Raw genomic sequence first — 12,867 nt, forward strand, 5'->3', positions numbered from 1 at the left:
TCTAAAGTTTGATGAAACCATTACGAAATTCGGTTTTAAAGAAAACATTGTAGATCCTTGCATATACCTCAAGATCAGTGGGAGTAAGTTCATATTTTTGGTTTTGTATGTTGATGATATTTTACTGGCTAGTAGTGATCTTGGTCTATTACATGAGACTACAGGTTATCTCTCTAAGAATTTCGAAATGAAAGATATGGGTGAGGCATCCTACGTGATCGGAATTGAAATATTTCGTGATAGATCACTTGGAATTTTAGGGTTGTCTCAGAAAGCTTATATTGATAAAGTTCTTGAGAGATTTGGCATGATGGCATGTTCTCCTAGTATTGTTCCTCTGCAGAAAGGTGACAAACTTAATCTTAAGCAATGTCCGCAGAATGAATTGGAACGTCTGGAAATGCAAAAATATCCTTATGCATCTTTGGTGGGAAGTTTGATGTATGCACAGGTTTGCACCAGACCTGATATTAGCCATGCAGTTGGCATGCTGGGTAGATTTCAGAGTAACCCAGGACTCGCTCATTGGCAAGCTGCAAAGAAAGTATTGAGATACCTCAAAGGAACAAGAAACTACATGCTTACATACAGAAAGTCAACACATCCACAGATGGTTGCATTTTCGGATTCAGATTATGGTGGATGTCAAGATTCTAGACACTGCACTCTTGGCTATGTGTATCTCCTTTCTGGGGGTGCCATCTCATGGAAAAGCCAAAAGTCGCAGCTGTTATACACATCCACTATGGAGGCTGAGTATGTTGCATGTTATGAGGCTTCTATTCAAGGAGCATGGTTGCGGAATTTTGTCTCTGAGTTTGGGGTTTTGAGTTTTGTTGACAAGCCTTTGACTCTTTACTGTGACAATGAAGCTGCAATCTTCTTCTCTAAGCATGATAGGATATCTAAGGGAGCCAAGCATATGGACCTTAAATACCTATCACTAAAGCAAGATGTCAAAAGAGGAAAGTTTGTCATTGAACATATAGGCACTGAACTTATGGTTGCAGACATATTTACAAAAGGGCTACCTCCTAAGACTTTCGAGAAGCATGCTGAAAGTATGGGTCTTGAGGATAGTTCCTAATTATGTAGTTTGTTTTAATTGGCCTATATTTGACATTTATGTTGAACTCTTTTATGATTTTTTCATCTTTTATATTCTGTTTCCAATGTGCACACACATTATTGTTGTTGGAATTATAATAACAGAATGAGTCTTTATTTTACAGACATTAAAGGGACCATTATGATAACTCCTATTATGTTATGGTTTAGCTAAGAAGGTAGTCAATGTAGAAGTACATGGAAGGGATCATGTTGCAGAATGATATGCGACCGCCATGACTCCCATTGATTACTAGATTAGTCAAGACACTTATGATGACCAAATGAAAGATATTAGTAATAACATATTATGCCGGCCTTATGATTCCTAAGAGAATACATTAATGGATTCTACTAACGACCAAGTGGGAGACTGTAAGGAATATTTCCTTCCCCTATTATGTGGTCTTGTAGTTATCCGTTTTCTATGGAATAATGTTATTCTTTAATATATTTGGTAACTAATTAAATAGATAATGATGGAGTTTTTCCTAATCAATCTCTACTTTGATGGACGGTTGAGATTAAATCTTAAGGAAACCCTAAAGAGGAACTAGGTCCTCTCTCCGCCTATAAATATATGCCTTTAGTCCATCATAAAGGCATCCCAAAAAGAAATCACAAACACAACACATAAAGTAAGTTTATAGGCAAGGAGAGAGAAACCTAATAACCTAACTAAGAGATCAAGACTTCAGGAAACCGTTCATCAAGAATCTCAGTTACAATGAATGGAGGTACTCCGCTAACCCTCCTTTACAGTTTTATCATGTGATTAATCATGTTGCTTAAAAGATCTTAGGGTTCATGTAAATTGCACTTACAAAAGTCAGAAACTTTTGGGCAAAGATTGCAATCCAACAGCACGTTCTGAGGTTTGATATCGAAATGCACAATCCTTGTTTTGCAACCATAGTGCAAGTATTCTATACCACGAGCAACTCCTAATGCAATCTCGTAAAGCTTCCTTCTCCATTCAGCAGTGGACGCGCTGTTCATTGAGATAAACTGATCCAAAGATCCATTCTCTAGAAATTCATAAACAATCATCCTCTTGGATCCTTCATAGCAGAATCCAACCAAAGAAACAATGTTAACATGAGATGTTTGGCTCATACTTGAAACCTCATTGATAAAATCTTCGCCATTGCTCTTGGAGTCTTTTAAAACCTTCACCGCGACCTTACGACCATCAGGAAGGTTTCCTTTGTAAACAGTTCCAAATCCTCCTTTCCCAACTACGCATGCAAATGACTCTGTAAACCTCTTTACTTCAGTGTAACGATAATGTTTCAGAGGAATAATAGCCTTGAGCTTCTTTCTTGTATTTGACGTTTTCCTCTTTATTCTTATAAAAATTGCTAAGACCCCCAAGACCATGAGTATGATTAGTATCGAACCCGCAACTAAGAAAACAGAACATAGGAACTTATGAGTTACTTTCTATCAAGAAATCTCAAGATTTTTTGGGCTAAAGTATCTAACCTATGAGAATATTTCTGGTCATGACTTGATTATCTAGAGAGCCTTCAAGAAAGTATAGCTGGTCAGTATGCAAACAAAATTGACTGAGGCATGGTCAAAAAATACAGAGAATTAGTAATAATTTTTTAACCTTTCTTGAGCTGTGGAAGAGGAAGATCCGAGAGTGCAAGCCGCGCTGCAACAAGAGGGTCTCCATCACTGAAAAAACTCCAACCCATCACGTAGTGAGCACTAAAAACTCTCCCAGTGGCTGCTGTGAATCCAATGTACATTTCTTCTTGCACAATCTCTGCCAGATTTGGAATCTTTTGTGAGATCATTGGCTTTCTTGGGGGAAACACTTCCGGGTAAATGGTCAAATACAGCATTTGTGTCTGACCATTGTAATCCAAAATGGCTCGGATCGGCCCACCGCTCCCCAAGTGGAAATCCTCTTTTCGGTCGTTAGACTCGTAATAGGCAACTGGTTCTTGGAACTCTGACTTGATACTATTAAAGTTCAGATCGATGTGATTGGCTGGACTATTAGCACTGTCATTGAATCCTTGTACAGTGTCGAACTCAACGGCGAAGACATGGTTATTTGGATTCCCGTCGTTTTCTCTGTTGAAAAGTCCTAAGTATTGTTCCGGTTCAGCGCCTAGACGGTGAGGGGTGGGAGAAAGTGTGAAGGTGAAGCCGAAACCTCCATTGCTCAAGCTGGAATGGAATATGGAGAAGACAAAAGAAGTGCTAAAAGAACGAACAACGGGTTTGGTAGTGAGATTGTTTTGGTCAAGCAGCCTTACTGGTTTGTTGTAAAAGGCTGTTCCGGTGACGTTAGACTTTTGATCAGTGAGTCTCAATGCTCCATTGGGTTCGATGATTGCAGCTCCCTCTGTTTGAATATCTGATTTGTGATCTTTAAAACCTCGGAAAACGAACTCTGTTGTTGTCTCTGTTGATGTGCTCTGAGCTCTAACAGAGACGCTTAAAAGCTGAAAGAACAGGTATAAGAGCGTGACCATGGATCGAGACATTAGAAATCGATCAAGAACAGGAGATGATGGTGGGGTTTTGTGAAGTAGAGTTTGGTTTTGTCCTTAAAAATTAATTCACTGATCAAGGTAGTTGTAAGAGCATCTACATGATTCTACAGGACTAAAACAGATTGATCATTGTGTTTGTGATCAATAGGAAAATGGTGGAAGAAGAGATGTAAATCGTTTTGGTTTTGTAAGAGTTAATGTTCGGACGTTTAGTCTCTTTGACCAACCTTCTTTTTTTTTTTTTTTCTGTACAACGACTTTAAAGCCATGTGTACTTTGACTATTCTCAAACCTTATGAAAATTATCCAGAGCCGTCTCTAAAAAATTTCAGGCCACAATCAAAAAGTAAAAAAAGGCTGGTTAAATACAAGTATGTGACTCGAACTGGGGTGCAACTCTCATATATGGCACTGCATGTACCACTGGACTTAAGGAAACTTTTGCAAAAAATGGCCGAATTTTATGTATTATATCGAGGGCCGCAAGCTGATGCTTCACCAGCTTGGCCCATGGGCCGGCTCTGAAATTATCCTTACCAGACGGGAAGTGGGCAGTGATGTTTCCAAACTGAAACATAGTCTTTCTCAATCCAAGTTCTTGATTACTTGATGTACGAGGAAGATAGTGTATGATCAATTTGATCTACGTTCACAGTGTGTTCAATGGTGAAATATTTTACATGATCGGTTTTGGACCTTTTGGTACATATAGTGTATAGTTTATCATAAAACTGTTCGGTTTAAATAGAGAGTAGCAATGGGCCTTTCATCTTTTCCCCGGAGGGTTACGTACGAGAGGATCAAAGACAATCTTATGTCGCCACAGGCTTTTTGGCCCTTTGGCTCTGTGTAATAATACATTATTCGTTTAACTTGTCAATACAAATTTTAGTTTCAAAGGGATACAAAAGAAAACAAGAACAGCTGATAAAAGTTGACTTTACAAATTTTTAAGTATTCCTTGGTCAAATGAAGAATCAGACACGGCACTAGACGTGGCAAACGTTGACCAATATGTATTCTCTATCATTCCTAATGACGATTTAGTTTCAGTTAACAGTTTAGTTTTAGGAAAACCAACACAAGGTCATTATCATCTTTAGAGTCATATTAGTATCATGACAATAAACATTTTATAAGAAATCAAATTGTTACAAAAAGAAATGATAACAGATTAGTACCATTGTAATAATTTTATTTACTATAATGTTCATTATCATGAACAAGAGAATTCTCATGTACAAAGTACAAACAACAACCGAATTATAAACTGATGATTAAACAAGTACAATAACCAAATCACAGTAAACCAAAGTGTAAATTTAAACCGGCACACAAAGAAACAGAGAGGAGTATGTGACATCTAGGGTTTGGTCACGTAAGTAGAAGAGTGAGAGGAAAAATCGCAGAGAGGAGAAGAGATAGTGTGAGTCGGGTTTGTCCACTAGGTGCTTGTGCAATGGTTGATGGGGTTCCTGGGGTTGAGGTTGGTCGGGGATCATAAAAAATGACCGAAAGAACTTAGAGCTAATACGAAAAGTCGGTGATCATAAAAAACGACCGAAAGAACTTAGAACAAAGGACTCACAATATCTAAAAGGCCACCGGGTTGAATTGGTAACATGTATTGTGGTATTTTGTCTCTACCCAAACATCGATTCCCTGGAGAAGATAAACAAAGTTAGGTTGTGGTGTATGACCTTTTGGTGTAAATATTAAGTCACTTACTTTTGTATCTTGCAGCTGTGAAGGGGAACTCTGTGATGGTTCCATTAATACTGGCTCCATAGGTATATGTGTTTATCTCAACAGTTGCATCAGCGAAGAAGTCATATGCTTGAGCGACAAACTCATTCTGAAACAGTTCCACATAAACCGGGAGCTGAGACTTCTGGAGTCTCTCCACAACATTGGTATGTTTACTGAGAAACGAATCAGAGTTAGGAAAGACTGAAACTTTGTTGATGACAACAGCGTTAGCGAATTTCTTTATGTCTTCGATGGCAGAATCACTAATATCACGAATGGTTTCTTCAATTCTGTAGACAGTTTCATACTTGCTCTGATTCTTGAAGTCAACTAGAACCGAGCTGTTGGTAGACTGAATCATGACCTTTGTTGTAGTTGTTCCATTGCTATAACCAGATTCTGTTAGTGTTTCAAGAACAGCTTTAACCACGTCGAGCCCTTGCTTCTCTCTCAAGTATGCCGCATTCTGAGGGACACAAAAAAAAACATAGTGGCCATTAGAAGATATCATAGTCGAAAATCTAATGACGAGGAGGTCCACGAAAACTCACATCAACACTGATCAAAACACCGGAGAGAGTAGTGGAGTTCTTTGCCAAGCCTAAGAATTGAGAAAGCGACATAAGCTTCCCCGCATTTCTCTTTTCTGGATTCCTTACCATATCATATACTTTGTATGGGTTTGAAATAGCAGCTGAACATATAGATGGGAGACGAGTCATGTAATGTCTAAAGTGGCAAGTAATTTTGACCAGAATATGATAAGAAAATTGATACTTGTATCTATATGTAACCTCTTAGCTTAAGTAAGACTAGAAACAAAGCTCTCTCATTAGTTACTATAAATTGTAAGGAACAAGAATGTGATGTCTGATCAGCAATTGAAAAATTTAAAGGGAAACTTACGAGTCAAATTCTGGATTTCAGGCCATGTGAGATTAAAAGTGTATATTCCACCATTTGGGCTGATTTCAGGAACAGTTGTTGAACGCTTGCTAAAAGGAGTTTGGACGACCATTGTGGTGTCTTTGAGATCTATTGAACTTGAGCAAAAAGGTATACCGTCACTCGACATTTGGACTGAACAATCGATAACATCAGCACCATCTTTGATTGCATTCTCATATGCCAAGTCTGTACATCCAGGATAGTCCCCACTCGCGCCATTTTTTGATATAACAAGAAAATCCACTGAGGCATGAACCGTTGTGGAGATGATAATTAAAGTCAGTTACAAGGTTTTTTTTGTTCGTAAGCCAAAAAATGTGAAGTATTTACTGCGCATTACCGTGCTTTGTAGCGTTTCTGCCAATATGGGAGAAGCAATCTGAAGAAAATATGAAATGGAAACTTTTGATTTTGAGTATTTTCAGCAATGTTTCAAAGCCAAAATTGTGTTCGTAGAAGAGATTTTGCTTACCAATGGATGAAGATGCAGTTAAGGGAAAGTCAGAGAGCATGCCATCGACAGAGAAATTACCATTGTCCACAAAAGATAGATACTCTGAGACTGGATCGGAACTGTAGTTATATGCAATATCAACATCATTTGCAAAACCTGACACATATACTTGTAAACCTGCTTTGTGAGCATCTTGAACTAACGATGTATGAGGAAGCAAATACCGCTTGTCATTGAGTGGTAATATATAAGATTTGGGAACAAGAATCCCTGAAGCAAACGTCTTGACAAAAGTTAAATTACTCAAGATGGAACCGTAGGTTTGGTTTGTCGTCGGCTCGAAATCTTCTTTTTCAAGAAACTGAAACACAAAACTCGGTCCATTACGCCCGAAACTGCCAGCAATTTTCATAAAGAAATTTACTTCAGGGGAAGATATGAAGTAAATGGAAACAGTTGTTGAAGCTGATAATAGGAAACTGCTCATGCTCAGATTTTGTTGCTCGTAGAACGCATCGTGCTGAACATTTAACCAAAAGCCTCCTTGAGGACTAATCTGCTCGGCAACGTTTTGAATCGTTGAAATGGCGTATCCATTTCCATCGAATTTATCCGATCGCGAGAGTATTCCTCGAATCACTAAGGTAATAAGAAGAAAAAAAAACATATATTTGTGAGAGTTACAAGAAAAAAAACAAAACTTAATTGTTTGTTATTAAACACTTACAAGAAACATTCTGGAGATCTCCCAGGGAGAAATCAATGGTGAACCAACCCTGCCTAGTGACTCCATTAACCGGGTAAGATTTAGGTTTGTGATTTGGGTAAACAAGATCTATAGTTGAAGCATTGGCCAGATTTAAATCAGGGAAGCAAATCCCAACTCCATCTTTGGTTAGCTGAACATCACACCATAGAACAACATCAGCTACACTTGTCTGGGTTGCAAGAGAGTAAGCATCAAGACTCGAATCTGGTAACAATCCAGAAAACCCACCACGAGCAATCACAAGTGGAGCATCACCTAGTAAATAAATAAATAAAAGTAATCCAAAGTTATATTCTATACAAAAGTATATATACGCTCCCATAATCAAAGTAATTACTGGACTTTCATATTTGGAAACTTTCCTTTTTTGAAAAACAAAATAAAGTGAACTTGTTATCCCAACTTCTACGACACATATGGTTAAAGAAAGAAAGTTACTTAAGTAATACTAAATCCAAGATAAAGAAATCAAAGCTTTCTTGGAAACCATCATAGAGTAACTCTCACCACTAAGCGTCTGCCATCGACTTCTTGATCTTTGAGCATCGATTTGAGCAGAAAACAGCTGAATCAGAACAACACCACATAATAAAACCGTTGAATATCGCATTACGACCTCTCTTAGATAACCTTGCCGGGATAATCTCATCGGTAACTTACATAAACAAAAACAAAACAAAAAAATTTAGTAGATTTATCGTTAAAGCTTAAGCATTGAACTCATAGAGGATAAGTACATAAAGACTCAATATGTTTCTTTTTTTATAAATATACAAATCAGTTAGTTTTATTAGTTGACTCATAGTGAACAAACAAATACAGAGAGACTCTTTGAAACAAGTGGCTTTATTAGTTAACACTGAGTGGACCAATAGAGAGAGACTATTTAACAAAAAAAGAAGGATTTATTAGTTGACTCAGAAAGACTTGTGTCTCTTCAATAACTTTTATATATAGATATCATATGATTAAGAAGGTGGTGAAGAAAATGAACGTATGAATAGTTCTGGCCAATTGCTAGATCAACTATGACACATAATATTATTGCTTACCCATCAAATTTTGTCTCTTTTAACAATTTCTAAAACATTTTTTTGTATCACCTAAGAGTTTTAATTCACCAAAAATGAGGAAAAATATTAATTGGAAAAGAATCTTCAGGTGGACCTAGGGGCATTTGTCCTGAAATGAAATCTATAGTGGGACTGAGATAGGTGACTTGCCGGTAAACCAATACCATACTATCTTGATCTTTTCAAGATGACCATTGAGGCATTGACCAAAGAGGTGTTTAGGAGACTTGAAAAGTCCATAAATCAGCTCTTTACCGTTACCTATGCAAAGACTTCAAACTAAAATCAATTTCTAGAAAGGAAAATAGAAGTTTGAGCAAGCATTAATAACCTAAGGAAGTTGTTTGGTTCATGCTTCCATTGCTCTAACCCTTAAATGGTTTTTTTTTCTACTATAATAACTGAGACAGACATTGTTCTTTATTACCATCTTCAGAAAAATGAGACAGTAAGTTTTTGCAAACAGCAACGAAAATGAAGTAGTAGTTTATTAGTTGATGAAACTCAAAGTCTTGAGTGAAATGCTTCAAAACGTTTTATCGCAATAGAAAACTGTTCTATCTAGCTTTACAAAAATTAAGCCGAGTGAAATTAAATTAGTAAAACAAAAGGCTAAACAGTTTAGCATAGTAAAGTAAACTAGTTTTACAGAGCCGTCCTCTAGAATGTAAATAATATACAACATTTGCGATTTGCGTGCTTTGATAGGTTCCATGGATCATCCTTCTGTGTAAGTAGAGGTATCTTCTGAAAATGTTGAAGATTCTTGTAGAGACACTGTGGGAATTTGAAAAACTGGCCTAGGAGGGACTTCAAGAGCATCCAAACTTCCTTCCATCATCTCTACAACTCTATTCATCGGTGGGCGATCTGTTGGGGAAGGCTGAATACACCACAACCCCACCAATGTCATCTTCTTTGCTAGCTCGTCTTCTTCGCTGTTGAACTCAATCTCAATATTGGTTTTGGACTTGCCTAACTCAAGATCCTTATATACCCATTCAGGAAAGTACATTGAACTTGTGTTAGAAGCAGCGGCTTGATTAAAATTTTCTTTGTTCCTTGCACCAATCATATCGAGAACCAACATTCCGTAGCTATAGACATCTGATTTGTGCGATACATTCCCATAAACTCTTGAGATCATCTCTGGTGCAATGTACCCTACGGTACCTCTTGTGTCCAGCATTGACAAGATGCTCTCTTGTTTCTCGCATAGCTTAGCGAGGCCAAAGTCCGAAACTTTGGGGCAAAAATTGTCATCTAAGAGTACATTTTGTGGTTTGATGTCAAAATGTACAATCCTTGTCTTGCATCCATGGTGCAAGTACTCTAGACCACGAGCAACTCCTAACGCAATTCTATATAGAGACCCCCAATCCATTTCCACCGTGCTCTTTCCTGAAATGAACTTATCAAGTGACCCGTTTCCCAAAAACTCGTATATAATTGCCCTTTTAGAACCCTCCGAGCAGAAACCAAGCAAAGAAACAATGTTGTGATGAGAAGTTCTGCTCATGCTAGCAACTTCATTGATGAAGTCTTCACCATTTCCCTTTGAGTCTTTCAAGACCTTCACCGCAACCATACGGCCATCACGAAGTGTTCCTCGATAAACAATCCCAAATCCGCCTGTCCCAACCACTTCCGCAAATGACTTTGTAATTCTCTTCACTTGTGTGTAAGTATAGTGTTCAAGTGGAATAAGAGCCTTCAGCTTCTGATGTCTCAGCCTTTTTTCTCTCTTCCGGAGAAAACGGAGAAACAATGTTAACAGTACAAGGAACAAAACAACTCCTGCTACTGTACCCGCAACTACAAAAAATGGGGAAAAATGTGCTGTTAATAAATTTTTGATCGACGAATAAAAGACAGTTCAAAATATCTCTGGTCAGCAAACTAACCTATGCGAATTGCTTTGTTCCAAGCCCCTGTACAACCGTTGAACAAGTGAAATTTGTCAGAATGGAACCAAACTTATGTCGGAAGAAAAGTGAAGAACAAACTCAGAGTAGAAAATAGTATACCATGAACTTTTTTCTCAGAGACACATGTATTGCCATAGGTCCCATCTTTACAATAACAGATGAATTCTGTTGAAGTCTGATTATAACCACAAACACCTTTCGATTCTATGCACATTGAACAGTTTTGATTAAGTTCTACCTCGAAACCCTTTTCAAGAGTCCTCTCTAAAGTTCCTAGGCTCAGTGTGTTCAACGCCGATCCAGACACAGGTATACTGACGTCTCCTCTGCATTGTTCCGACAATTCCTTTTCAAGAGTCCTCTCTAAAGGAGACGAGATGTTTCTCGTCACGTAATAATTTTTGGTCGGTCCAACTCTGCACAAAATTAATAAGTTACGTCTTTTTCAGTTAATGATAATTTCTAGACAAAATGTTGTTTTAAAAATATGAACACTAAGCGATGGCTTCACTTGCCTACGACTTAGCCGAGCTTCTTCATCATTCTCACAAACAACATCTCCAGTGTAAACGTTAGTGAGAACATCATTAGATGACAAGTTTTGGCAGCCGTAATAAATTGTTAGCATCTTGGAGCGAGAAGAGAATGGAAGTACAGTTTCCAAGAGTGTCCCATTTAGTTGGTCTTGGAGACACATTCTGATTCTGGGATTGTCGATGTAATCCAATCTTGCGAGTTTTATAAGATGAGAGACATTGTTATCCTCTAAAATTCTGAACTTCACGGAGGAGAGGTTAAACTCCGCGAATCCTTTGCTACAATCAAGCTTGAAGTCTGGGTGGCCGCAGTCTTCTCTGCCACGGACCCAGAAAGGGTACGCGAGACTTCCCTGATTGCCACAGGGAAATGGTTGACTGCAGCGTTCGTAACGCTCAATAGCTGGTAAAACAAAAGATGAGGTCACAAAGGCTATAAGATAGAAACAGATTGATTACTGTGTGCTCCTCTGTTTTTGTTATATTGACTACAAGTGTTTTGGTTTGGTAAGAGTTGCAGGAAATGAAGCTATGTTTGGTCTTTTTGAACAAGGCAAATTAATATCATTCACTAAGTGGAGAAAGACAAGTAAAAAAGAAGCAAAGTGAAACTTACGTGAGGAAGAACATCCTTCACACGTTATCTCATCAGTATTGACCATAACCTCAAATCCTTCTCTTAGAACACTTTCCAAATGAGTCATATTCAACTCTTTCTTTTCTGGAACAAACGTGGTGGGCACGTTCACGGTAAAGCTTTCTTGGCAGGATTGATGATAATTAGGGCTTTGATACCCTGAGATAACACCTCTCCGAGGACATGTGTAACTAGAAGCATAATGAAAACGTGGGTTGCAGTGATAGAAAATGGTGAGGCTCTTGTAGATTGGTGAAAGCTCAGAGATTTCGGGAGGCAAGGTTGTGGAATTGAATGTAGAGGAGCAAAAAGGACCTTTATGGTCAGCTCTTACAAGTCTAAGAAGAGTAGTGCTAGATGTGTGATTTATATGGAAAATAATGTACTCATGGTTTGAGATGCTTAAAGAGGTGATGTTTTTGGTGTTGCAGTGAAGCTTCAGCAACGCACGACCACAAGGTTCAGGACGATTCCCACCCCAAAATGGGAAACCGGCGGTAATGCTCCCACACTGAAACTGAATAGTCTCACACCATCCAATTTCTTGTTTACTTGAAGCATAGTGAAGATGGTAGATTAAGGTGAAAAGAAAGAGGAAGATCAAACAAGAATTGAGGGGGAAGTACATTATTTGTGGATTTATGAACAATGTTTCTTCTAGATCTGGTGTTTGTTTTCTAAGAGTAGATAAAATCAGAAAATTATTTAACCAAACAGGCACAGGCACAGAGAGAGGGAGAGAGAGAGAGGGGTTTTTTTTTTTTAACCACATGGTTGTTAGTTAACTCCGATGCCTAGGCTAAGGTTTTTCCTCTTTTCTGCCTTAATTATGAAAAGAAAAGAAAAGAAGAATAAAAGAAGGTATTGGCCAATTAGTTAGATAACTAATTTTCATAGTGATCACAAGATTAATAACAATGTATATTGTAAATTTATGATTAGGAGAGTTAATGTAATACTTCTTAAACTATGTGTTCTTCTCACATCAAATTTTTTTCTCTACTATTTGATAGATAAATTCCGCATATTTTAAATTTTTCTTCCAAAACTACCACTATTTTTTTTTTCCAAAAATACCATAAACATAAAATATTGATGATGTAAATTTTTTTTTTAATGTTTGGGTTGACTATTTACATGTAGGGTATAGTTT

The 12,867-nt window shown here is 37.7% G+C and overlaps 3 protein-coding genes across 6 annotated transcripts in view; all 3 read right to left on the minus strand.

Moving 5' to 3' along the window:
- Window positions 1-3,599, minus strand: part of LOC17896357 (LEAF RUST 10 DISEASE-RESISTANCE LOCUS RECEPTOR-LIKE PROTEIN KINASE-like 2.3) — an 8,437-nt gene extending 4,838 nt beyond the window's left edge. Inside the window, exons 1-3 of the mRNA XM_023788516.1 lie at window positions 2,723-3,599; window positions 2,593-2,634; window positions 1,932-2,513 (exon numbers count right to left, since the gene is read on the minus strand). Coding sequence (XP_023644284.1) covers window positions 1,932-2,513; window positions 2,593-2,634; window positions 2,723-3,599 — 1,501 coding nt within the window. The remainder of the gene's footprint in view (window positions 1-1,931; window positions 2,514-2,592; window positions 2,635-2,722) is intronic.
- Window positions 3,600-4,784: 1,185 nt separating this feature from the next.
- On the minus strand, window positions 4,785-8,428 carry LOC17895901 (glycerophosphodiester phosphodiesterase GDPDL1). The gene is given in 9 exon segments (XM_006300737.2): window positions 4,785-5,147; window positions 5,179-5,282; window positions 5,349-5,835; window positions 5,921-6,063; window positions 6,276-6,560; window positions 6,658-6,696; window positions 6,790-7,410; window positions 7,499-7,795; window positions 8,048-8,428. Coding segments are annotated over 9 exon segments (2,271 nt in total). The 5' UTR covers window positions 8,190-8,428; the 3' UTR covers window positions 4,785-4,994.
- An 844-nt stretch (window positions 8,429-9,272) lies between these two features.
- LOC17894326 (protein SUPPRESSOR OF NPR1-1 CONSTITUTIVE 4) lies at window positions 9,273-12,342 on the minus strand. 4 transcript variants are annotated; one of them, XM_023788012.1, is made up of 3 exons: window positions 11,628-12,342; window positions 10,169-10,452; window positions 9,273-10,093 (listed from the first exon to the last, which is right to left on the minus strand). In XM_023788012.1, exons 1-3 carry the CDS (start codon window positions 12,340-12,342, stop codon window positions 9,332-9,334), a joined length of 1,761 nt encoding a protein of 586 aa, XP_023643780.1. In that variant the 3' UTR covers window positions 9,273-9,331. The 4 variants fall into 4 exon arrangements, with proteins under 4 accessions (XP_023643780.1, XP_023643781.1, XP_023643779.1 ...); XM_023788013.1 differs by lacking the exon at window positions 11,628-12,342 and adding exons at window positions 10,518-10,544; window positions 10,641-10,767 and having other exon boundaries at window positions 9,273-10,428; XM_023788011.1 differs by having other exon boundaries at window positions 9,273-10,428.
- Window positions 12,343-12,867: the final 525 nt, after the last annotated feature.

The sequence above is a fragment of the Capsella rubella genome, unplaced genomic scaffold (genome assembly GCF_000375325.1).
Source record: "Capsella rubella cultivar Monte Gargano unplaced genomic scaffold, Caprub1_0 scaffold_2, whole genome shotgun sequence".
Taxonomy (NCBI): Eukaryota; Viridiplantae; Streptophyta; class Magnoliopsida; order Brassicales; family Brassicaceae; genus Capsella; species Capsella rubella.

What these genes read in the sequence shown, in the direction of transcription:
- LOC17894326 (XM_023788010.1), bottom strand. Translation starts at nt 12,342, where the DNA reads ATGTACTTCCCCCTCAATTCTTGTTTGATCTTCCTCTTTCTTTTCACC. An exon ending in GAATGATATTAATTTGCCTT is followed by an intron (nt 10,453 to 11,627) that starts GTTCAAAAAGAC and finishes ATTTATTAACAG; the next exon opens with CACATTTTTCCCCATTTTTT.